General features: G+C 46.0%; 1 protein-coding gene across 1 annotated transcript in view; it reads left to right on the top strand.

The window, feature by feature from the left end:
* PRAG1 (PEAK1 related, kinase-activating pseudokinase 1) overlaps nt 1–26,239 on the top strand; it is a 40,885-nt gene extending 14,646 nt beyond the window's left edge. The window contains exons 3-5 of the mRNA XM_068971734.1: nt 6,796–6,941; nt 18,775–19,514; nt 24,986–26,239. Of these exons, the coding sequence (XP_068827835.1) occupies nt 6,796–6,941; nt 18,775–19,514; nt 24,986–26,149 (2,050 nt within the window). The 3' untranslated portion in view covers nt 26,150–26,239. The remainder of the gene's footprint in view (nt 1–6,795; nt 6,942–18,774; nt 19,515–24,985) is intronic.
* The last annotated feature ends 205 nt before the right edge of the window (nt 26,240–26,444 follow it).

The raw sequence follows: 26,444 nt of genomic DNA on the forward strand, positions 1-26,444 counted from the left end.
TGCCTCCCAGTTATTGAAACAGAGGCAGATAAACTTAATCAAGAAGTATTTAATAATGACTCTGTGTTCCAGCATGTCCTGACTAGGACACAGCTCCTCAAAACAGTTTATAATTGTGGTGGTAACAAGCCTGTTTCACATGAAACAGAATCATCTAACCAGGATTATAACCAAATGCTCAGTGATGTGAATCAGACTCAGTTTGGTATGAGTTCCAGAGGGCACAGACCAGTCAGAGAAGACTGAGATGGCTTGGGAAGGGTTTGTAGGTAAGTGATGCTGCTGCTGCTAGGTCTTGGGTATGGAAAAGGTTTGGAGGGGAGAGAGAATGTTTCCCTCTCTGCCAAAATGGGGCAGGGACAGGAATGCAGGGTGCTTTGGGGACAATGAGAGACTCGCCCCACCGGAGCAGAGTATATATGAGCAGAAGTAGTGGATATTGATTAACCAAAATGGTGATAATTTTTTTTCCAAACAGAATGCTAGGCATGTTTTCTAATGTATACACAGTCCAGGGGTGGGGTGAGGGGGATATTTGAAATCAAAGACCATCTGGAGGTGTGTTTCTGTTAGCGTGCGAGACCAGAGCTGATTCGGTATGGCGGCAGAGGTCAAGAATACTTGCACGAGCTCTGTGTAGGGTTCTTGAAGGTTGACCATCATTATGCGAGAAGGATTTTGGGGAGATTTTGAGTCAGAATGACTAAGGCTGCAGATGTTTTCTGACAACCGTGGCTCAAGCCCTCTGCATACTTTTTTAGAGGAGATTGATCAATATTTATCTACCACGTTGTTGAAGCAAGGATAGTATCACCTCTCCTCGCTGTTGCACCCACAAATCCTGACACAGTGCCTGGCACAGAGCAGGCAGGCAGTATTTATTTACTGGAAAATATGAGAATGGTATTCAAAAAAGACAGGGTTGGGGAATGCACTGCTGGTCATACAGGCATAAGATAAATAAAAACGGGGTGCTTGTATTCACCAAGCTAACCCAATGTTTCAGCTCCAGTCATTGAATGATTTTGACTTTAGGATCTGGCCAAATAGTAGAGAATGGAATAGGGTGAAATTGAGTGTATTTGAGAGGGTATTTGAATGGCTTCTGATGATGCAGCCCAACAGGACAATTGGAGATCGAAAGCCGCAGGTCGCAGAGGCAGAGCCGTCCCTATTTTCCTGTGCTTTCGCAGGAAGTGCATTTTATAGAAAAGTCAGAGAGGAACTGAGGGGAAACGGAGAGCTCTGAGCTGGTGAATTCACAGCAGGCTGACAGGGCACACTCGGCCGCCTTTGAAGCTGGCCCTTCATCCTCAGGGCTGCTCCGCAGGACCCCGCCAGCACCGGCCCAGCCCAGCCCTGGGCTCTGGGAGGCCATGCGGGTGATCACAGCACCGAGGGCTGGAGTCTGGGATGGTAAGAGGCTCTCATTCTTTGATTAAGGCATGACTTGATTTAGTTGCATCTAAGCCAGTTTGTTTTCCCTTCTTGGTAACTTAAGTTATTGAGTTTTCGAACATGTTTGTGCTTTCTGAGCTACCTGAAAGGGCTTCCCCAAAACATTAGACATAGCAGTGAACTTGATTCATCCGAAGACTGGGTGGTATAACTGTGTACAGGGGTCTGGAGAACTAGTGTCAAACTGCACACTGGTGCTATGCGACTTTCCTTACCTTCCGCCCCAGAGGCAAAAATTTCTCAACCAAATAGATGTGAACTAACCCAGACTCAGAGCTGTGAGAATGAACGTTTGCCTCGGTCACACTTTCAGTTGTGCTGCGTATGAGGATTCTAGCCGCCGTGTCTGAGAAACGTCTCTGCCCCCACTGGGGTCTGGTATCTGTTCAGAATATTGGGCATTCTGAAAACTCGGGGGTATTTTTAGACTTGGTATTTTTTTTTTTCCTATGAATGAGGAAGTCTGGCAGATGGCTCTTCCGGCTGGATTATTATTATTTTTTCGCAGCTTTCTACCAATACGATAGGGAGAGAACTCTGGCAAGGCTTCTTTCTCTAAGGACAATGGGGGGAAAAGCCATTCTGCAAACACTGAGCAGCAGCTGCAGGGCTCAGATCTCTAAGGACACTGTGCCACTGGCTGCATATCTCACACTGCTCTCCTGTGACTGTGTCTAATCACGGGGGGAGGTAGGGAAGGAAGTCTGAGCAAGAACAAGTCATTTTTCACAGTGCAGAGCAACGACATCTGTGCAGGCAGTGCTCTCACTGCAGCTGATAAGAGTGTTAGTCGCCACCCAGAGAGGAAAGACTAGAGCATGTGGCTTTGGCCTCATGAAGCCACTTCCTTAAATCACGTGACATCAGAGTTCATCGCGTAGATGGTTTGCACCAGTTTTTTGAACGGCAAGTCAAACTATCATTAATGAAGGAAAAGAACCTTTAAAAGAAAAAAAGTATAGTATGGCTGTGTATTGCTGAGTGCCTTTGGATTCTCATCTGGCGTTGCATCTGATGAAACAACCTATTAGGGCCCAGAAAAGTTACCTTTGGAATCTTAAGCCTTTTGCAAGGATTCTTGAGAAATCTATTGCACACACAGACTGGAGACACAAAAACGATGTGATTGTCTGTCCCCGCTTTGATGGCCAGCTTCCCCGTTTGCATTTTCAAGTCTGGTGTGGTTGTGTTTCTTCGATAATTGAAGTGGCCATTCTCTAAGACAACAGATCATACAGGTTTCCAAGGTGCATGATATTTGATGCAGTTCATATGAAAGATTTTTAAAAAGGTTACCCCTTTCCTCCTTATTTACATCTAAGCATCCGAGCTACCGATGGGGTTTTAGTTACTGGTTGGGAATCTGGACTTCTTGAGGGTTTTTTGGTAGAGAAACAGTAGTAAAATCCCCAGAAGCCTTGAAAATTCCACTTGTAGCTTGGCTACTAAGATTTACCAAAGTCTACCTTTGGAGGCTTCCCACTTCCCTACACACACACACACACACACACACACACACACACACACAGAATTTATCCTGCAGCCACTATAATAGTCTGATTTTGTCTGCGTTCACTTGGTGGGGCTTTAAAACTGTGACTTCTCATACTGAGTAGATGTAGAAAAATTAACCCTCGCAGTCTCAGATGAGTTGTTAGGACTGAAAAATAACTTCCATCCATGAGGCTTTTCTGTGGTGAAATCAACCCTCGTAGAACCTGTCTATCCCATGAGGACTGATTGAAATCTCACTGGGTCATCTCTGTGTTCCTCGCCCTTCAGAGGCTCAGCAGCATGTCAATAGAAGTGGCCATCCTTGGGCTTAGTCAGACCCTAGTGATTTCTTTCTTTCTAAGAATGTTCATTTCCAAGTTTTTCAAGCATGCAGTGAAGTTCAAAGAATGATTAAACTCACTTTCATGTGTCCAAGGGCTTCCCTTGTAGCTCAGCTGGTAAGGAATCCACCTCCAATGAGGGAGACCTGAGTTCAATCCCTGGCTTGGGAAGATCCCCTGGAGAAGGGAAAGGCTTCCCACTCCAGTATTTTGGCCTGGAGAATTCCATGGACTGTATAGTCCATGGGATTGCAGAGTCGGACACAGCTGAGTAACTTTCACACACGCACTTGTCCAAGGTTTTTCAAATAATTACCATTTTGTTCTCTGTTTGGGGTTTTTTTAAAAGGAAATATTACAGATCCAGTGGAATATCCCTCCCTATACAATTTCCATTTCAGTTTCCCCTTGCTACCCAGAGTCATCACTGTCTTGAAGTTGAGTGTCATTTCCATTTTACCAGTTATATGTGGCAAAATGTGTAAAAAATACATAGAATCATAATGTGTTTTAAAATTGTATATAAATGGTGTCACACTTGAGCCTTTTGCAAGCTACTTTTAATAGTCAGCGTTTTAAGAATCCTTTTCATCCTAGTACCTTAAAATCAAGTTTATTTATTTTTGAATGCTATATGGTACTCTGATACAAGACTGTACCACAGTGTACCCATTCCTTGACTAATGGCCATTGGACTGCCTATGATTTTGTTTCCTCTGTTAGTAACACTGTGAACAGTCTTCCCCATGTATGAGTTTTTCTAAATCTGCCCTACACAGTGCAGTAGCCACTAGCTAAAATGTGGGAGCCTAAATTGCAGTGTGCTATAAATATAAAATACAAACCAGATTTTGAAGACTTAGAATAAAAAAAACTATAAAATATCTCATTAATTTTATATTTGTTACATAGTGAAACGACAATATTTTATGTATTTTGTGAAGTAAAATACATTGTTAAAATTAATTTTACCTTTAATTTGGCTACTAAGCTTTTTTTAATTTTATATGTATGTAATAACGTGTTATATTTCTATTGATCAAGACTGTTCTAGATCGGGAGTCATCATCTACCACCCACAGGTCACCCATCTATCTGTGTTGTAAAAAGTTTTACTAGAAAACATGCCCATTTGTTTACATATTGTCAATGGCTCCTTCCCTGCTACAAAAGCAGAGCTGATACTTGCAACAGAGACTACATGATCCATGAGCCTAAAATATTTACCATCTGGCCTTTAAGGAAAGGTTTGTCCATCCCTATTCTAGAGCGATGACTTTTAACCTTTTTAAAACGAAGTTTCCAAAATATATTTCAAGAATTATATTTAATACTGTGATCCAATACACACACACAGACACACACACACACCTGAAACAAAAGTTTCACAAATGCTTACTCTTTTTATTTTCTTTCTTTTCCTTTTTTTTTTTCCTGGTCTGTTCCTTTAAACTGCCTTGACTCACAAAATTGAGCTGGCCATTCATTCACTACCAGTCATTTAATAGCTTTGTTCCCTTTGCATCTGGCAACTGAATATTTTTCTTTCTTTTAATGCTTCACTTTATACTAAGTAATCATGTGTATGTTCTCACACATACCACATTTACTTTTTGTTTTGTTTTCTCTATTTATATACATTTCTTCTGGTATTTTTCTGCAGCAGCTCAGCAGCTGTGGTGCTGGAATTTCTCCCATGGCAATTTTCTGAGCCTGTAGACCAAGAGACTGTAGGGCCACTCTGATGTGGTTGGATTGCCAGAGAGACCTAGCTTTTTTTTTTCCCTAGACTGAGGACTTGTCGTTATTCACAACTTCATATCTTGGCCTCATCTGCAAAACCACTGTTGTTGGATCTGATGAGGATGGATAAAAATATTTTATGAAAACTTCTGATGATATTTTGCCAAAGGATAAAATAAAGATAATCTACTACCATAGCACTTTCTAAGATTTGATATCCCCAAGGCCCCTAGGGAGAAGGCACTGGCAACCCACTGCTGTACTCTTGCCTGGAGAATCCCATGGGCGGAGGAGCCTGGTGGGCTGCAGTCCATGGGGTCGCTAAAAGTCGGACACAACTGAGCAACTTCACTTTCACTTTTCACTTTCATGCATTGGGGAAGGAAATGGCAACCCACTCCAGTATTCTTGCCTGGAGAATCCCAGGGACAGTGGAGCCTGGTGGGCTGCTGTCTATGGGGTCGCACAGAGTCAGACACGACTGAAGCGACTTAGAAGCAGCAAGGCCCCTAGAGCGACTTTGGAATGTAAAGAATATTATTACTTGTAACATTGCCATCACTGTCATATTTAGTTTTAATAGATTTAAAACTTTTAAAAATGCAGTCCTAGGAGTAGGAGGTGGGGAGAGAAGCATATTTTTGGAGAACATGTTTCATGGAGGCAAACTTTCTCTAAACTTTTCTGTTAATAAACAAGAGATTCCACTGCCTGTGAGGACCATACAGGGCTGGGCAATGCTGAACACAAAGAACAATCAATACATTCTTGGCTGTAAGGTCATATGCATTAAATAAGGCAGTTCTGATACCAAATCAATACTGTTTTGTGTATTTCCTACAGCAGATATTGAGATATAGATCCACCATGGTGGGAGAGAGTGTCATCAGGAGATATCAGTCCAGACAAATCTAGGTTACCACCAACAGGGAAAGGGCTGGATTGATTGTGGTCTGTCCCACTGTGTGGGGAAATGTCAGGTCAGAGTGAATATTCATGTGGTCCTCGGAAAGAGGGAAATCAATCAGCTAAACCTTCTACTTAATAAGGGAACCATTTTCTCCAAGGCGAGGTTCTTTTCTTGAACTTGATATTCCTGTCCCCAATGCAACAGTCATTCTATCTTAGAGACACAATCAAAGATTTCATAGAAAGCCTAAGGGCAGATTCATTCCATAGTTTTGGTATAAGGTTTAATATGGTTCTATCTAAGCATTGCACTACAAATCTAGTTAAAATTGAAATAATGTTTCCTTTAACTCCATGGAACAAGCTAGATCCTTTGAAGCTATATCAAGAGAGTACCAGGCACAGGAGAAATCTTTTGTTTTTGGTCCACAGTTCATTTGTCCTGTGATCTTGCAAAACCTCCCCAATCTCTGTATATCTCTGTACATTGGCTTGTATTATAATGTTCAATTTTTCTTTGTAGAGATGACACGTGGTATAATAGCTGACATACATGTTTTGGCAGAGAGGGCCAGAGTATGAAGGCAGTTCCTCCCAAATCATGGTTTGGGGGCTTTCCCAAATTTAATAGATTCACTTATCTTTAATCACACTCAAGAAATCACCTGCCATTCATGTGTATAAGGTTTCAGAAGAGCCTCTGTTCTCTCTTCCCCCAAATTATTTTTTCAGAACTTGCCAGCACTGGTCAGGCTTCAAGAGCATAGTAGGTTCATACTCCATTGGCTGTTTTTTTTTTTTAACAGAAACCAAATTAATTACTTTTATCATTTGTTTCTACATTTCCCAGGCACCTTTTAAAAATGAACAAGAGCAGCTCTGATTTAGAGAAAGTGAGCCAGGGCTCCGCCGAGAGCCTGAGGGGCGTCCACGTCAGCTTCACCACGGGCTCCACAGACAGCCTGGCCTCCGACTCCAGGACCTGCAGCGATGGAGGTAACACACTTGACCTTGATGGAGAGGCTTAGGTTCTCCTGAGCCTGGAGGGCCAGGCCTGGGTTAACTGCCAAGATTCGGAAGCATTGAGCTAGACCTACTGTCTCGGTTCCACTTTCCCCACAAAATAGACTCTACCGAGGAGGTTTTTTTTTTTTTTGGTAAGAGTTCTCTTTATTTTTATTTATTTATTTGTTTGGCTGCACTGCACAGCATATGCTATGCTGTGCTTAGTCACTCAGTCATGTCCAACTCTTTGCAACCCCATGAATTGTAGCCCACCAGGCTCCTCTGTCCATGGGGATTCTCCAGGCAAGAATACTAGAGTGGGTTGCCATGCCCTCCTCCAGGGGGTTTTCCCAACCCAGGGATCAAACCTATGCTCCCACATTGCAGGTGGATTCTTTACTGTTTGAGCCACCAGGGAAGTCCATGAATACTGGAGTGGGTAGCCTATCCCTTCTCCATGGGGTCTTCCTGATCCAGGAATTGAACTGGGGTCTCCTGCATTGCAGGTGGATTCTTTACCAGCTGAGCTACCAGGGAAGCCCACTGCATGGCATGTGGGATCTTAATTCCTCAACCAGAAATGGAACCCATACCCCCACACTGGAAGGTGGCATCTTAACCACTGGACCACCAGAGAAATTCTTACTCCCTGTTGAATTTATGGCAAGGTGCTTCACCCCATATCTCCCTCTCCAATCACACATAGTATATCCACATGGCAATACGGTGGGAGGTCGGAAGCATATCGAAAGACTCCTGACTCCTTGACTCCTGGGTAATGAGTCATTATATATATAGGTCTGCACTTGATTTCTATCCTCAGGATTGGTTCACAATGGCAATCCCAAGTTCCCTCTCCCTCCACCCTCTGTCTCTCCTTTTCTTTCACAGGCATGCACACACACAAATGCACACACTTACTTGGATGCACAGCAGGTGTTTGTATCAGTGTTTGTTGAATTAAACCATGGAGGCTTCATTAGACCACCACCAATCCCAGAGCTTCTGGATAAAGCTCTAAGGGTTCATATGTGGGTATGTCCTGATTGGGCTTCCCAGGTGGCACTAGTGGTAAAGAACCCACCTGCCAATGCAAGAGAAGCAAGAGGTATGGGTTCGATCCCTAGGTTGGGAAGATCCCTTGGAGGAGGGCACAGCAACCCACTCCAGTGTTCTTGCCTGGAGAATCTCATGGACAGAGGAGCCTGGCGGGCTGCAGTCCATAGGGTCGCAAAGAGTCGGAAGCAATTTATCACACATGTACACATGTCCTGATTGGGTATACAGTTGCCCCCGCCCACCCCCATATCTGCAGGCTCTGAATTCACAGATTCGAACAGGTTCCCAAGGTTAAATCTTTGGTTAAATCGATGGATGCAGAACCTGCAGATACAGCAGGCTGACAGTACTCTGATGCTGTTTTGTATAAGACACTTGAACATCTACAGATTTTGGTATCCCAGGGGATTCCTGGAAACAATTCCCCCAGGGAAAATGAGGGATAACTGTATTCCAAAAAAAAGAACTCTCGCTTCCCGGTAGTTTTGATGGGTAGAATTAGAACCTTCAGCCTTTAACATTTGTGTGAGTGTGTGTGTGTGTGTGTGTGTGTGTGTGTGTGTGTTGACTCCTGTATTTCTCATTGACTTGCCCTAGCACGATAGATTTGAACATGTGCTATCATGACCCTCTCAGTCCTAAGGAAATATTTATTCTCCGTAGGTATTTTTAGAGTAGAAAGTTCCAGTGTGAATTTATTGTCACCAACATTTTTCTATCTAAAAGATTAGTGCCATTCAGACAGAAGCATAGAAGTCAGTCTGTGGTGTGTTCTGATGGGAAACTTCCGATAGCTCTGACTTAAAAACAGGAAATATCTTAGCCTTGATTTGGGTGGGATGTGGCAAAAGAACATTTTCTTTCTCTACAGGTTGTCCTGGGCGTCTATCTTTTTCCTTTCCCCCTGCGATTGTGCAGAAATTTCTACAAAGCACATTATTCTGTGGAGGGCTGGGCTGGGCATGTGAACCATTAGACCCTGTGCTGGTCCGCAGGGACCTGCTCTTTTGGGATTTTGAGCAATTCTGTGGGAGGGTCTTCCATCTGCCACCCACCAGCTCGTGTTGGTGAGAACTGGACTAAATTGCTCCAGCACTTTTCTTCTCAGAACCAGCAAATCATGACGTTTGCTCTTGGGCTCTTACCGTCTAGCCAGGAAGGTAAGATTAAAATTCCTGACCCGTGGGTGGATGGAGTAAGCAAGCAAATTGGGCTGCTCAGAACAAGAGTGTTTATGAAAGCGTCCGGAGAGAGAGGAATCAGTGAGGGCTGGTGGAGGGTTCAGAGAAGGCTTCCTGAGGAGATGAGACTTCAGCTCTCGTGTCAAGAGTGGTTAAACTTGAGGTAGTAGGAGGAAGGGGAGATTTTGTAGGTTAAGGAATCAATTCAGGAGGCAAAAAGGCACAAGGTTAGCGATGCACAGGGCAGAAGGGTGAGACCAGCCTGACACACTTCAGTGGAAGCGAATGAGGGTCACTAGTCTACGAGGTGGTGGGAGGCCGGGGGCAGGCTGGTGCAAAGCTCTCCAAACCAGTCTGTGGAATTTGGAAGTAGGGAGCCACTTGGGGGTTTATGAGTATGTTGGTGACACCTAACTCTGACTTTTAGAATTAAAATGAACACTTGTCCGTCTGACACTGAGATGACACTGTAAAACCAGCTATGCTTCGATTTTTTAAAAAGGATGCATTTTCATGGTTATCCTTTTACTATGAGCTAGTCAGTGGAAATGCCCCTCAAAATCTAGATTCCTGGAATAACAAAAAGGTATATATTGCATTGGCCGAAAAGTTCGTTCAAGTTTTTCTGTAACACATTATGGAAAACCCAAACGAACTTTTTGGCCAACCCAATACCTTCTCAACCAGACTCTGGCTCGTCAGAGCAAACCAGTTTCTATCTGCTGCTCCTACGTATGGCTCTGTACCCAGAACCCTGCTTTGAAACTGGCAAGAGACCACAGGAATTCTCTCTCTCTTTTCTCCTTTTTAATGTCTCTTAAACATTAATCTGGAGACTATCCAGAACCACCAGTCATGAAATGTAAGAAACCCTTCATTTAGCCACTCATCATTAGCCAAGGCAGCTGGCTTCAATCTGTTGTTGAACAGTGAGCTTTTCGTCCCATGGATCCTTACTCACTTTTACCTTGGAGCAGAAATACTTACCCATCCTGCCTTTTGTTACTATTTGGCATCCAGTGCTGAAGCTGAGACAGGGAACCAAGACAGGAGAGGTAGAATTAATTCAAGAATGTAGCATCAACCTCTTTAATATTATATTCCAAATCAAAAGAGACCATTCGATTATTGATTTTGTCAGTAAGAATTCAACTCATGAAAATGACGCATTTTGTGGACTCTGAGTCTGTGGTATGAGCAAGCCTGAGTGAGCTGAGGACAAAGTCATTCCAGGGCATGTACATAGTAGTAGTTTTTAGAAACTTCTTGGAAACTCATCTGGGTTCATGGTGAAAGTTAGTTTTCTTCTATCCAGGTTTTGTGCCCCACCCCTTGCAAAAGTTTTAATTTTATAAGAAAAATGAACACAATTGCAAGCTGTAATTTTGTTGCATTTTTTAAAAAACGAGTTTGTCTAAACTTGACAAAATATTTTTATATCAATGTTAATTCAGCTCTTTGTGCTTGTGTTGCATTTCTTACTCCTCTGAGCACATCTGTTATCCCATTTGTCCATGTGGGCAGTTCCATTGAACAGTGGGTCAACTCGGTGAAAGGAAAAATCCATCTAAGCAGTTGTCAGGTTTATGCTTGGGTAGGGAGGGACAAACTGCATGTGTAAGGACAGATCTATGAACGCTGCCAAGGGGAAGGTCATCTGGAGTGAATGGATGGATGGGGGTGGGAGGAATGGTCATCAGGAGACTCCTGTGCTTTTAAATGGTTGCTTTTAAATATTGCAAACCTCATAACTGCATTAAGATCATTTTCCATTTTGATGTAGGATAACATTTCAATTAAGAGTTCCACAGTTAAACAAACATCATGGATGCCAGGCTCCCATCTCCGATTGAACTGAAAATGTGGTCACAAGGGATAGATGAGAGGTCTAAATAACCAGACAGTAGTGACTATAAACTCCCACAAAGAAATATACCCAGCCAGTGTTTCTGTTCTGATTTTTGTCACTGGCAAACCAGAGGCACAGAAAGTTCATTAACTATCTTGACAGTAGTGAGCTTGCATTTCTCGATAATAATGCCAAGAGGATTTTTAAAATATAGACATTAACGCAGTCACAATATGCTTAGTTGCTCAGTTGTGTCGGACTCTGTGACCCCATGGACTGTAGCCTGCCCAGCTCCTCTGTCCATGGGATTTCCCAGGCAAGAATACTGGAGGGGGTTGCTATTTCCTTCCCCAGGGGATCTTCCTGACCCAGGGATCTAACCTGGGTCTCCTGTGTCTCATGCATTGGCAGGCAGATTCTAAAGAATCAGTTAAAACTGAGCCACCTGGGAAGTCCCACGCAAACTATGGATTGAGTACAATTTTAGATGTTGAAGACACAGCAGGGAGAGAAGGTTCTCCCTGCCGCATCCCTTCTTCCATAGAGCTCACAGTCTAGTGTGGAGACATGGATAGCGAGGAAGATAAAGAACTCAAGTGGCCAGTGTGTCAGACGGCAATAAGTGCTACAGGGAAAAGTCAGCCAGTAAGGGGGTGGGACGCACCTGTCAAGGGGAGACAGTAAGTCCACAAAGAGCATACATCAGCCTCACCCTCACTGAGCCCTTGCTCACCCACTTAGGCTATCACCCAAGCCTTTGTAAGAAGAAATAGTATTTTCAAAAAGGTAGTCCTGGGAATTCCCTGACAGTGTAGTAGTTAACATTCTGGGCTTTGCCGTGGCCTGGGTTTAATCCCTGTTTCAGGGAACTGAGATCCTGCAAGCTACATGAAGCAACCAAAAAAAAAAAATGGTGGTCCTGAAAAAGACATCTAAAACTTCTAAACCAAAAATAGTGTGTTTTCTATTAATTAAGCAGGCTTGTTAGAACACTTGATCCTAACTGGATGGGTTCAGTCTAATATATTCCATCCGTGTTTTGCTCTAACACTTTATCTCTCCTCCCAGCCCTCCATGGAGATAGACTGAGTAATGGGTTCTGTTCTGAAAGATCTATTACTAAAGGTTGGAGAAATTATCCTAAAGAAAAGATAACTCATTTTTAAGTGTGGCCTGAGCCCTCACAATATCACCACATGTAAAGCTTCATCTTAGATTGAGCTATTCCCTTTAAACTAAATTTAAAAACGTATGTTATTTCAGTAAAGTCCATACATGTCTATGATACAAATCTAAACAGTGGAGAAAGATATAAAATGAAAAGCCAGTCTTCAGACACTCCCACCCCAGCTCCCACCTCCACTTGGAACATTTTTTCTATATCATCCCACGAATTTGTATCCATATTCCAAATATCATAAGCTTCAGTTCTACACACTTTTGTACTTACTGTATCTTGAAGTCCTTCAAATCAGAACCTCTAGGTCAACGTCATTTTCTTTTCATGGTGCATATTTTTTCATTGTCTGAATGAGTTAAACCCTCCTCTTGTTGATGCATATGTAGGTTCCTTTCATTAGAACTCTACAGTAGCATCCTGGGACATACACTGAGATAATTTGCTGAGCATATCTGTAAGATAACTTCTTAGAAGTGGAATTGATATATTAAAACATATATGCATTTTAAAATAGATGTTACCAAATTAACCTCTAAAAATGTCAATTTATGCTTCCATTAGCAGCATGCAAAAGTGCCTTGAACATTTAATTTTACTGTTAATTTGGAAGCAAACCCTTAGTGATTGTGTTATAATGGGAAAAATCATGATTCTGGAAACACATACGGGCTGTAGACATGAAATATTTTCCATGAGCCTGTTTTCCAAACAGACAGTGCTTCCCCATTTTGCGTGTCAATGGCCTACCCATCTTGATCACTGTTTCTTGGGATGCTTAAGCAGTCCAGAGAAACATCTCACAAATGCTGCATTTTCCATATAACTGTACAATGCTAATAATGTATTTCCATTTTCAGACCACGTTTGCCTTCTTGAAAAAGTAAGCATTCCTCTTGAAGGAATGCCATATGCCTTCCTTTAACAAAACAGCAACAAAATAGAGCTTAGTCTGTTTTGATTGTGGAACCAAACAAGAGCTTGTATAGTTCTCCTTTGGAGGAAAAAATTACTCTCTGTGAGTCTAAAACATACCCTCCGCCCTGACCCTTAACATCTTCTGGAGGGGTGGGGAGGGGTTCTGGCCAAAATCTGCAAGACTACCACTTCCTGTGTGATGCTGGCCTCCACCGATGGCTTCAGTTTCTCACCTTGAACATGTAGGGATTGAAGCAGGCCATGGTGCGGACGAGGTTTCTCCATCTACTTTGTTCCCTCTGCCGTGCCTGTAGTAGGTGCTCAGGAAATATGAGTGAATGAATGGATTAATCTATACAGTCATTTCCAGCCAGCCAGTCATTTCCTCTTACCCTCATTTTTAAAAAAGATCCAAAAAACACTTAAGTGTTCCGAACAAAAGAAAATTCCATTTACTTTCCTTTACAAGGTGGAGAACAGTCAGATGCCGAAGCTAAAGTTTGGAGCTGGGCAGGGGGGGCTCTTAGCTGGGACCCTGCCCTTTGTCCCCACATTTGCTCTGGCCTCCCTGCTGTCAAGGTCTGTGTCATTCAGTCCTTTACATCCGTCAGAAGGCAGAGCCGGGCGCCAAGGGAGCCGCACGGGCTTATTTATACGTTTCAAAACTGGACTGACCACTTCCTCCTGCAGCCCAGCTCTCATTTTGGCTGTAGAGAACAATGAAAGTACCTATTAAAACCCAGCCAGAAGAGAGGACTCTATAATAAGAAAACCTCACAGTGCTGGGGTTGAACTTTTGGCCTGCGTTTCTGCATAGGAGTTAAGCTCTTTTTCCGGACCGTTGAAATCCTGGTTCCTCTTCTCTGCTTTCTAAATAGGATGGCACCAAATGAGTTCACCTTCCCGTCGGTTGTTCTGAGATCCCACCCCGTGCACCACACGATAGTTTTGTCCGAGGAAACATTTTTCTCTGAAGCACAGGCACTAAAGGGATGCGGAGCTGTTCTGCTGTATAGCTAGCTACCGGCTTGATATGCAGAACTGAAAACTGGAAGGAAAACTTAGGAAATGGGGTTTGTAGCTCTCTGGCCCTATTAGTACCCAAAGTCATTTTTAAAAAACTACCAATGATGTAACTGTGATGTAGGCAGACGTCCCAGGAAAGTATTTTCCATTCTTACCCTTTTTATACCCTTAATTGTAAGCCAGAATTTGGAAACAGAGTGACCTAACACCGGCCTAAAACCCCAGGATATATTTGACTCTGTCTCGTGCGCCCTTGGATCCAAGTCCTGAGAATATGGGCTGTTGGCCAAAGTGTTTCATGATTTTTTTAGGCACATTTTTCTAAACCAGTGGCTTGCCTGGGAGTTTTGAGACTATTTTAGGTGTCAAGGCATGTTTGTTCCCTCTTCTTTCTGGCTCTTCTACATGCAGAGAGTGGCAGCTGCCACACATAGTAAGAGTCTAGCCTCTGCAAGGTCACAGCCATGTTTCTGAGGAGGTGCCCCAAGGAAGAGTCAAGAGCATGACAGATCCAGAGTGGGCTTTCGGGTGCTCCCTGTGATTCCATAGAAGACGGCTGCTGCCTGTCTTGCGGTGGAGAAATCACACTTTCATCAAGAAGGGTCACACATGGACATCTCTTTCTGAGAAGCCCTAAGAATATTAACAGCTGAGATGTTATTTATTCAGTCCCGTGGTGCCTGGGAGCCATCAGAGAGAATTACGGTCTTCTCATCAGTCATGGATCCAAGTCTGAAGCGTGGATTAAGAATGCCTCAGGACAGAAGGTGGGGTGCCTGTTACCAAACTAGGTGATTTTTTTCATTTGAAAAAAATCACAATGTGTGTATGTAAAGGGCTTCCCAGGTGGAGGTGGTGATAAAGAACCCGCCTGCCAGTGCAGGAGATGTAAGAGACATAGGTTTAATCCCTGGGTCAGGAAGATCCCCAGGAGGAGGGCATGGCAACCCACTCCAATATTCTTTCTTGGAGAATCCCATGGATGGAGGAGCCTGGCAGGCTACAGGCCATAGGGTCGCCAAGAGTCAGACATGACTGAAGGGAGTTGGCATGCATGCACACACACACACACATATGTAATGCCCGGTTATATAGGGAAAGGGCACGTTTCCGGTGAACCTCACTTCACTGGATGAGGTCTGTGTCGTGTAGTCCTGTGCCTCTGCCGGGCAAGCGCCTGGCTGGGAGCCTTCCTGCGCAGTGCCATCATCTGACCGCTCGGCGCTTTAGGCGGTGCTTGCTGGGTGACAAACACCTAACATCTAAGAAATACAGAAAAAGGAGCCAGCCTACACACTAATCCTTGAAGCCACGCCTCCTTCTAATATCCAGTACTCCTGGCCCGACTTAGTTCAGAGGTTGCAGGATATAGATCTCATCAAAGCCACTGACTCACAGTTCCCACAAGAAAGCAAGGGAACACCTACAGGGCAAAGGAGAAAAAAATCACTTCCTTCCATCTGCCTGAACACACACGTTATTTTTTGTGCTAAAGCACAACCTCTTGGATTTCTTTGGTAATCCAGGGTAAGAAGTGTCGCTGATTTTATATATATATATATATATATATATATATATATATATATATATATGTATATATATATATATTTTTTTTTTTTTCCAAGATTCCTGCTATTCTTAAAGACTGAAAAGTTTTCCAGCCACAGCATAGGAGAGCTAGAGCCAGAGGGACAGAGGAAGCCAGATAACCATCAGTATAGAGGTATTTTCTTTCGGGGGCAGCTTTGAGACAGAATACACATGAGGAGCTGTTGAAAGTGGAAACAGTGGCTGAAATTGTAGACTGTTAGTTTTGGAAGGGGCCTTCGTGGGGATGCAGTCTGGTCAGCTTTAAATGAGGAAGCTCAGCTGAGTAAGATTGACAGCTGACATCTCTCTGTGCACCCTCAGATCAGGGTAGAGGCAGAAAGGGATGTGGTGAGAGCCGTACAAAGAAGGCAAGAAAAGCACACCAGATAAGGGGGTGGGTATAAGCATGAGGCTAAAAGAGGGGACTAGTCCACAAACTGACTTGTCACAGACCTCCCCGGCCAGTTGAACTGGGGACCAGGAGTCATAGGCAGGGTGTCCCTGTTGCTGGTTGTTTTTGTTCAGTTGCTCAGTCGTGTCCAACTCTTTGTGACCCCATGGGCTGACTGCAGCATGCCAGGCTCCCCGTCCTTCACCATGTCCCAGAGTTTGCTCAAACTCATGTCCACTGAGTCAATGATGCCATCCAACCATCTCATCCTCTGTCATCCCATTCTCCTCCTGCCCTCAATCTTTCCCAGCACTGGGGTCTTTTCTAATGAGTTGGCTCTTCGCATCAGGTGGCCAAAGTATTAGAGTTTCAGCCTCAGCATCCGTCCTTCCAGTGAACATCAGGGCTGACTGACCGGAATTCTGATCACACTCCACTCCTCTCCCACCCTTATCTTCTGAGTGTTGATAATACATCTCTTTGCCTGAACCTGGTTCCCAGCTCCTGGGTTCAGTGAGCTGCGTGTACTAACTCTGTCCTTCTGGGGGCTTCGCACTGGGCTTGTTCTGCTGTCACTCACTGATGCTGGTCAGAGAGGCTGGGGCATGGATATCAATGCCTGAGGACGTGGTCATCCACCTTGCTCTCTCTTGCCTATGGAGAAGCATCTTAAGTAAGGAAACCACCCCCGATCCTGCACCCTGCCCCATGTGGATATGAGAGGCTTGGTGCCGGCCACTTCTGTCCCACTTTGGCTGGAGAAAGCAGAGAGAGACTCAGGCATGAACAGCTATCACATATGCACAAGCAGCCCTACAAAGGCCTTGAGTGAAGTGACACAAAACTAACAGTGGCCTTCCTGTAGGGGCTCTCTCCACATGTCTCAGGCCTCTGTGTTTGTTGTGCGTCTTTCATTCTAGTCGTCCTGCTGAGAGGAGAGGAGTTCAGAGAGGTACGGCATACCCGGCCCTTAGGAGGGGACGTGCACAGTCACAGTGGTCCCCAACTTTTTTGGCACCAGGGACTGATTTCCTGCAGGACAATTTTCCCACAGACTGTGGGTGGTGGGGGGTGAGATGGTTTGGGGATGATTCAAGCAAATTACATTTATTGTGCACTTTATTATTATTACATCAGCTTCACCTCAGGTCATCAGCCATTAGATCCTGGAGGTTGGGGCCCCCTGAAAATGATGGGTGCACATCATAAGTGTTCATTTCCTTAAATCTGAGACCCCTGTTTCTTTCACATTTTAACCTTCAGGATAATAGCATGCATTTTACCACATATGGATATAGTTAATGGGGTTCTTTTAATCCCCCTAAAAGCTTTTATTAAAATAATGGCTACATCTTTGAATCAGTTCTTAGAATGAAATAAATGAGTATTATTTCAGTTGATACTTCCTTGTCTCCAATGTCAGTACCTTTTCTTAAACGTTTTTTTACCTGAACTCTTATTTCATTGTGAACTCTCCATTTCATGCAGTGACACGAAGACTAAGTCCAGTCTTCGCTCTGTCTAGACTGGCCATCCATCTCACCTTCTGTGATGTTTCTGGACGTACCTGTGTGCTGTGGAGACCTGGGGCAGTGACGGAACTTTCCCAGAATCATATCGGTATCCATGTGCACCACTCTGGGAACTCAGGGGCCTAGGAACCACTCGCTTTTCTGCTTCTTCTTCTATAAAATCACCTTCCTTTGCCCTCTGGGCTTCCCTGGTGACTCAGTGGTTAAAAAAAAAAAATCTGCCCACAATGGAGGAGACTCGTGTTCAATCCCTGGGTTGGGAAGATCCCCAGAGAAGAAAATGGCAACCCACTCCAGCATTCTTGCATGGAAAATACCATGGACAGGGGAGCCTGGCGGGCTACAGTCCATGGGGTCGTAAGAGATGCACAGAGCTTAATGACTAAACCACCACCACCGTTGTCTGCTTTCTAAAATGTCTGTGGGTCTGCCCTGTCCCCCAGGCCATCAGGGAGTTTGTCAGAACTCATAGAATTACACATTAAAAGGAGGCATTTTACTGCAGCTAAACACTACCATCTATAAACTGACTTTTTAAAAAAATCCAGCCAAGCCACACATGTTCAAGTTTGTTGTTGCTGTTGAACATTGTTTGCCACATATTGGAAGCAACCTAAGTAGCCATCCAGCAAATTATGATACTTGCATAAAATGATATAATATGGGGCACCTGTTAAAAGGAGTGAAATACACCTGGACATCATCCGATGTGGACTATCTCCAATCCACAGTGGCAAATGAAGAAAAGGAATATTGGGATCAGTGGGCACTGTTTGCTCTCCTCTGTGTAAACGTGTGTATGTTGCATGTGTGTTTGTTTTGGTTGTTTGGCGGATCTCCAGAAGGATGCATGAGAAATTGCCAGCAGTGGTTTCCTTTAGATTAGAGGGACTGGATGCTGAGGGACCAGATAGGAAGAAGGCTCATTGTCATTGTATACCTTTTTTGCACTTTTAATTTGTTCATATGCATATGTTGTCTTTTCAAGAAATAGATAAAAACAATATAAATTACTTTGATGGGGAAAAAAAAAAGCCCACAGGATCCTGGAACTGAGCAGCATGGATTTCTAGCCTGAGAATTTCTGTTTCTCTCTCTCAGGTCCATCATCTGAGCCAGGTCACTCGCCCACCAACAGCAGGAAGAAGCTCTTTGCCCCCGTCCCCTTCCCTTCGGGCTCCACCGAGGATGTGTCCCCCGGCGATCCCCTGCAGCCCCCGCCTCTTCCCCAGAAGAAGCTCGTGAGTCGGGCGGCCTCTTCCCCCGATGGCTTCTTCTGGCCCCAGGGCTCCCCCAAGCCCAGAACAGCAAGTCCCAAGCTGAACCTCAGCCACTCAGAGACTAACGTCTGTGCCCAGGAGGACTCCCACTTCAGCTATGCCTCAGGCCCCGGCGGCCGCCACCAGCACGTCTTCTCCGCTTCAGAGCCGCTGGAGAAAACTTCCAAAGGCAGTGGCCACCGGGGCCCCATGCCAGGGCTAGGGGGCAGCAAAGGCCTGCAGGGCAAAGGGGTCTCCTCCACCTCGTCCTCCCAGCTGAGCGTATCCAGCCAGGCCTCGGCGGGCAGCACCCAGCTGCAGCTCCACAGCCTCCTGAACAGCATCAGCAGCAAGGAGGGCACCTACGCCAAGCTGGGGGGCCTGTATGCCCAGTCCCTGGTCCGCCTCGTGGCCAGGTGCGAGGACCTCTTCATGGGCGGCCAGAAGAAGGAGCTGCACTTCAGCGAGAATAACTGGTCCCTGTTCAAGCTGACCTGTAACAAGCCCTGCTGTGACTCGGGGGATGCCATTTACTATTGCGCCACCTGCTCCGAGGACCCCGGCAGCACCTACGCCGTGAAGGTAGGTCTCACCCCCACCTCCCGCTCCCCCGCCATGTGGCTGGTGATCCTGACTGGCAGCCCTGTGGCTTGAGAATTCCTGTCCCCTCGGCCACCTCCCAGAGGAGGGTCGTTTCCTGGAAATGCTCCGTGAGTTCACTTTGCCTGGCCCAGGACATGGTGCAGTGTGATTTGTATGCAAGTGTTCAGTGGAGGAAAGAGCGAGCTGAATGTGGTCAGCCTGGTCATCACTGGCAGCCCAGAGCCCAGGATCTGTACCTATCCAATGAAGGGATGTAAATTTGAGCTCCTTGAAAGTCAAGGGAGTAGAGGTGCCTTTAGGAAGTTCTTTGCTTCTGCTGACCCAGTGGACCTGAGAAAATGATCTTTGAATCATCTCTCTGCTTCCACCCTGAACATTTTCTTGTGTTCAGGTGCATCAGTTACTGTCCCCTGCCTCCTGGGGCTGGACCTGGGGGCTCCTTCACTGTCAAGAGAGAGCTGACCTCTCCATTTTGAGGAGGAACAAGCCTGGTGGGACAGGCTTTTAATCCTTCTTGCCCATGGGGTAGAAAGTGATGTGGACCAAGGGGCCACTTAGCACAAGGTCTAGTTCAAGTTCAAACCCCTTGAACTTCTGGATCAAGGGGTTTGGTGTTTTAGATTCATGATTGTGATATGCATCTTGGATTCTAAGACCTCCTGTAATAATGTAGAGTTAGCCAGTTCTGAAGAACAGTACAGAAGATGCGCATTCCCAGAGAAGATTAGAAGGCAGTGTTGTTCATTTCATCTGAAATCTAAACCATAAGGAGGGACTTCCCTGACAGTCCAGTGGTTAAGGCGTCGCCTTCCAATGCTGGGGGTGCTGGTTTGATCCCTGGTCAGGAAGCTGAGGTCCCACGTGCCTCCCAACCAAAAAACCCAAAACAGAAGCAATATTGAAACCAAGTCAGTAAAAAGTTTAAAAATGGTCCATATCAAAAAATAATAATAATAAGGAAACCAGCAGATAGACCTTGGGCCTGTTAAGGAAGAGAGTCCCAGTGTTCTCTGTGATTCTGCTGGAGCCTTGGTAGATCAGGGTATATCTCTGTAGCGTGTGAAAAGGAAATTTCTTTTTAAAATTTTAACTTTTTTTTTTAATATTGGAGCTCAATATTTTATGAAAAGGAAATTTGAAAAAGAATTTCAAGTATTCAGAGTCTAGGGAACACCAGCATCGATTTGGAGATGTGCCTGGCCTGGTGATGGGGTGGAGGCGGGGTGCAGAGCATACTCCTGCACGCGCCGCCGTTCCGCTTCATTAGTGCTGGTTCTGGATGAAATAGTCATCTGAATCCTCTGGGTCCCCAGGAGGGGAGCAGGCTCCTTCCCGAGCCGCCCGTCTGCGGCCGAGCTCATTCATATCTGGGATGCAGGAGCTTCGGTTGCAGGCTCGCACCTGCTCAGGCTCGTGTTGGTTCCTCTGTGGGCTTTGCCTCCTGTGGCAGTGAGAGAGTGAAGCCAGCTTGTGTAGCCTTGCTGCACGAATACAGGGTAGGAGGAAAAGCCTTTCTTACGTGTGCTGTCGAAGCTGTTTCATGGCCTCAGTCAGCCAGAACTCCAGTAATTAGGGACCTGGGTTAAGTTGGCTGGGCCTTTTTTTTTTCGCAGACATGACTTAGCCCAGATTTTCAACCACGAAGCAGGCCAAGGCACCAAAGTTTAAAGCGAGACTTGGCTCAATGAAACCTTTGAAATTGGAGCTGAACCAGTCTGTGTGAAGGTCTTGAGCCAAAACCTGAGCACAGACCCCTGAAAATGATCTTGTGGGATGGTGAAGGGAGGTGGGGGTGGAAGAGAAGCCTTTCACCCACCTCCTCTACCTTCACTCCTAATTTGACTCTGTAGAATGATCTTGAGGGGCCCTGCCCAGGGCTGCCCCACTGGTTAACATGCACCCCGTCTTTTGTTCGAGGCAGTGAGGTCTTGCCAGAAGACCAGCTCACTGATTTTGAATCCCATCCAGGCCAGTTGTCATTGACTCTGCTCCTTCATTTACATCTCTGTGCAAACTGCCTGGACTCCCAAGGAGAGTTTTTGCTGGGCTCAAGCCTTTGATACCCTGGAGAAAAGGATCCTTGGAAACGCATCCCAGGCCCGGCAGCTGCGCCCTCTGGGTTTGTACAATTACCTGCCAGCCACCTCTGGATTGCCTGGCTCCACCACGAGGGAGGTTACCATCAGACCCACAAGAGCAGTCACCATAGCAACCTTTCCCAGTGAATGCTCACCTGGGCTAGGCTTTGTGTTGATAGCTGCGTCTGTGTTGTGTCTTTTAATGCTCCCAGTGGCCCTGTGAGGAGGGACACTGCCCTTGAGATACAGAGAAGAAACAGACTTTGAGATAAATACAGTCAATTCTCAATATTTGGGGATTTCATATTTGTGAATTTGGTGCTGAAATTTTTTTGTAACCTGGGGTGCTTTAGTGGTCATTCCTGGCCATGTGCAGAGTTGGGAGACCTAAGTTATTCAACACAGAAATCCCTAGCTGAGGTGCTACACAGGGACTCTCCACCTTCTTTCTCAGCTCTCATACTATAAACAAGTGCCTCATATTCACACTTTTTTTTTTAAGGGTGATTTCACCCTTTAAAATGGCCATGCCAAGCAATGAAGTCCTGTCTCATGATCCTAAGGTCAGGAAGACTGTGATGCAGTTTTGAGAGGGTGTTAGATCAGCTTCTTTTCAGGCATGAGCTACACTGCTGTCAGCCATGAGTCACTGTTAGCACAGTTGAAATACTCAACAGTATCTATGAATAAGGAGTCTTTAAACAGAAACACACATACAGCAGGGTTATACATTGGCCAGTTGATGAACCTCTTGTGACCAGAGATTTGTAAGAACTTCACGTTGCATTTCCCTAGGAGCAGTGGCTCAGCATTCATGCGTTCAGTGTTTGTGACTACTTAATAGAACATAACGACCAACCGAAAAGAATAAGAATCAAGGGTAACTTGCCAATGTTTGCAGAGTTCATATTTAAACTAAGGTCCTTTTCACCCTAAAGCTCATACTCTTCACCTCCAGAACACTTCTCAGCTGTACAGTCTTGGGCAAAATACCTTAACTTTTTAAAGTTTCAGCTTTCTGCTCTGTAGTAACATCTATCTCACCGAGTTGTTCAATGAGATTTAAAGAGACACTACAGGAAATATGCTTTATAGACACCATGTGAAAGTTTTCTGCGTATGTTGTAGTTGAGAAGCTCTCACTTGTATCCATGGATGGATGGCCCTGCAAACAGGTCCATACACAGTGGTTGTTGGTATTTATACACTAGACTGTTTTTTGAGGACCACCCAAGCCGACGATGTTCCAGAAAACTGCCATTTAAAAATGGAATATAGCTGGCTGGGCTCAGATAAGAAAAAACCTACAGCAGCGCCTTTTCGACATGTATCCTGAAATCACTTTTGTTAATGGAAGAGGAAACACTGTCTGGGATAAAATGAGCTTCCCTTTTATTTCTTTTCTACTTTTCTAATACGAGAGATCACTAAATTAATGTGTTCCCTCCCCCGATCCCCCAACCCTCCGATTATCTTTTAAAAAGTTTTCTTAGTAGCTGAGCTCCTTTATGCCAGGTTTCATGCTGAGGTTTGTAGAGCTGCAATATAAATAAATCTCTTTGAAAAGGCGCTTGCAACAGAACTTCTAAAAACGTCACCTCTAAGCATTGTGGCACTCCATAAACACTGCCATGACCATTCAGGTGTAGCCATGCAGCAGCCGAAGGGTTGTTTTGAGGTTGTTTGCTGGGTGATATTTTGCAGATGGGGCAGATGCCTTTCTTCTGAGGATTACATACTGATCCTTACCCTTCTACAAAGCACGGCTGGGGCTGCACCGTCTCCTTTGCAGAGGAGTGCCCACAGACCATCTGCAGTCTCTTTCAGTATAATTAATTAGAGGGGATCAGGCCTGATGGGAGGCCATTGTGTGTGACTCAAGACTCTCAGTTGTGCGGCCACCAGATGAAGATTCCTGTTGCTCAGGATCCTTAGGTGGCTGATGCTGTCATTAGTACAAAAAGATGTAGAAGAAGAGGGAAAGACACAGCGTAGGAACTCCCCAGAGAGCCTGAGATCCTCCACTTGTTTATTTCCATCTTCAGTTCAGAGGGTGCCTTTCGGCCCTTGGGCTTCCCTATTCCCTGGAGAGCTTTCTGTTTTCTTTCAGCTGCTATGACTCACCCTTGGAGGAGTGGCTTGCACTTAGCAGCTCCACTAAAATCAGCCCCATGGATTGTGCCAATTGGTAGGCATGGCATATTAACCTGGATGTAGAAACCAGGGCAGCCTAAGAGAATTTGACCAAGTCCTAGAGGTGTAGGGCCTGCATCTCTGCCCCTGAGATTCCCCAAAAAGGGAACATCCCAGCGATCAAACATATCTGCTGTCAGGTAGCTGCCAAGTCAGGTGCAGGGGCTGGGGAGTGAGGCTGGTTGCCTGAGGAAGCTCTTATCTGGCTTCCTGAGAATGTGTCCAGTCCACGTTGTGGGCAAAGAGATGTCTTCCTATCAAGGGAACTCATTCTGGCTGGATTGTATGATCATTTTAGGTTTAACTTTTTAAGAAATTGACCATCTGTATTCCAAAGGGGTGGTACCATTTTGCATCCTACTAGCTGTATCTGTGGAGAAGGAAATGGCAACCCACTCCAGTGTTCTTGCCTGGGGAATCCCAGGGATGGCAGAGCCTGGTGGGCGGCCGTCTATGGGGTCGCACAGTGTTGGCCACGACTGAAGCGACTTAGCAGCAGCTGTATCTGAGACTTCCCATTTCTGTACATCCTCATAGACGCTTGGTGTTACCATTTTATTACAGCCATTCTGGTGGGCATCTGCTGGGCTCTCATTGTGTTTTTGACTTGCCTTTCCCTTATGACTCATGATGTTGAATATCTTTTCATGTGCTTATGGCCATTTACATAGTTCTTGGGTGAAATGCTTGTGAATATCTTTTGCTGACTTTTTGATTGGATAATTTATCATACGACAGCTTTGCAAGAATTCTGGGTACATTCTGGATGGATAGGTGTTTTGCAAATATTTCCTCCCACTCTAATACTTGTCTTCCCAATTTTCTTAAAACTTTTTGAACTACACAACTTTTAAGATTTGATAAGGTCAAGTTTGTCCACCTTTTTCTCTTTTGGACCATGGTTCTGGTGTGGTCGCTGAGAAATCTTGGCTTAGCTTAAGGCCTCAAAGATTCTGCCCTGTGTATTCTTCAAAAGTGTGTATGCTTTGGCTCTCACACCTAAGCCTCCCCATTGTGACCTAGGTCTCTGTGACCCATTTTGAGTTAAATGGTGTGTGCACAGTGGGCAGTGGGGGTGTAAGTTCACCATTTGCGTGTGGATGTCTAAATGTCCCAGCACTATTTACTGAACAGAATGAAGGCTCTGGCTTTTGACCTCACTTCCGCTTTCCCCCACAGATCTGCAAGACCCCCGAGCCCAAAGCAGCCTCCTACTGCAGCCCTTCAGTACCCGTGCACTTCAATATCCAGCAGGACTGTGGCCACTTTGTGGCCTCTGTGCCCTCCAGCATGCTCACCTCTCCCGACGCACACAAGGACCCTCTGTCTGCCCTGCCCTCACATCCCCCCGCCCAGGAGCAGGACTGTGTGGTGGTCATCACTCGGGAGGTGCCCCACCAAACCGCCTCGGACTTTGTGCGGGACTTGGCCACCAGCCACCAGTCTGAGCCCGAGGTCTACGAGCGGCGGGTGTGCTTCCTGCTCCTGCAGCTCTGCAACGGGCTGGAGCACCTGAAGGAGCATGGGATCATCCACCGAGACCTGTGCCTGGAGAACCTGCTCCTGGTGCACTGCACCCCCCAGGCCTCCCCCGAGCCCTCCCCCGCCGCCTCCGTTCCTCCCACCACCACATCCCCCGCCCTCGCGGCCACCCCGTCCTCTGGCCCCTCAGCCACTGTCCCTACCAGCGTCACCCCCACCCCTCCAGCCGCCCCCACCTTTCAAGGAGGGTCCAGTGAGAAACACTTGCCCCGGCTTATCATCAGCAATTTCTTAAAGGCCAAGCAGAAGCCGGGTGGCACCGCCAACCTGCAGCAGAAGAAGAGCCAGGCACGCCTGGCTCCCGAGATCGTGTCTGCCTCTCAGTACCGCAAGTTCGACGAATTCCAAACGGGCATCCTCATCTATGAGCTGCTCCACCAGCCCAACCCGTTCGAGGTGCGGGCACAGCTCCGGGAGCAGGACTACCGGCAGGAGGACTTGCCCCCGCTGCCCGCGCTGTCCCTCTACTCGCCGGGCCTGCAGCGGCTCGCCCACCTGCTGCTGGAGGCCGACCCCATCAAGCGCATCCGCATCGGCGAGGCCAAGCGCGTGCTGCAGTGCCTGCTGTGGGGGCCCCGGCGCGAGCTGGTGGAGCCGCCGGGCACCTCGGAGGAGGCGCTGTGCGCCACGCTCCATAACTGGATCGACATGAAGCGAGCCCTGATGATGATGAAGTTCGCCGAGAAGGCGGTGGACCGCCGGCGCGGGGTGGAGCTGGAGGACTGGCTCTGCTGCCAGTATCTGGCGTCGGCCGAGCCTGCAGCCCTCTTACAATCGCTGAAGCTCCTACAGCTTCTGTGAGGCAGCTTCCGGCCCCCTCCTCTGGGCTGGACCCCCATCCTACCCCTTTCCCCGTGCCCTGCCTTGCCTTGGAAACATCCATGTCTCTTGGGAAATGGTACAAATGACTGTCATACTTGGATGTAATATATATATATATAAGATATAAATATGAAAGACTGTGGATGTCATTCCCCACCGTGGTCTAGCCTCCTTTTCTCCTGTAGTCTTGCAGTTTTCTCTGCAATTATGTACATTTCTAGCTTCTTGCAAGGTGGTGAGGACAGTGCCGCCCACAGAATGAAGCCTGGACTCT

Source organism: Capricornis sumatraensis, chromosome 4 (assembly GCF_032405125.1).
Source record: "Capricornis sumatraensis isolate serow.1 chromosome 4, serow.2, whole genome shotgun sequence".
NCBI lineage: Eukaryota > Metazoa > Chordata > Mammalia > Artiodactyla > Bovidae > Capricornis > Capricornis sumatraensis.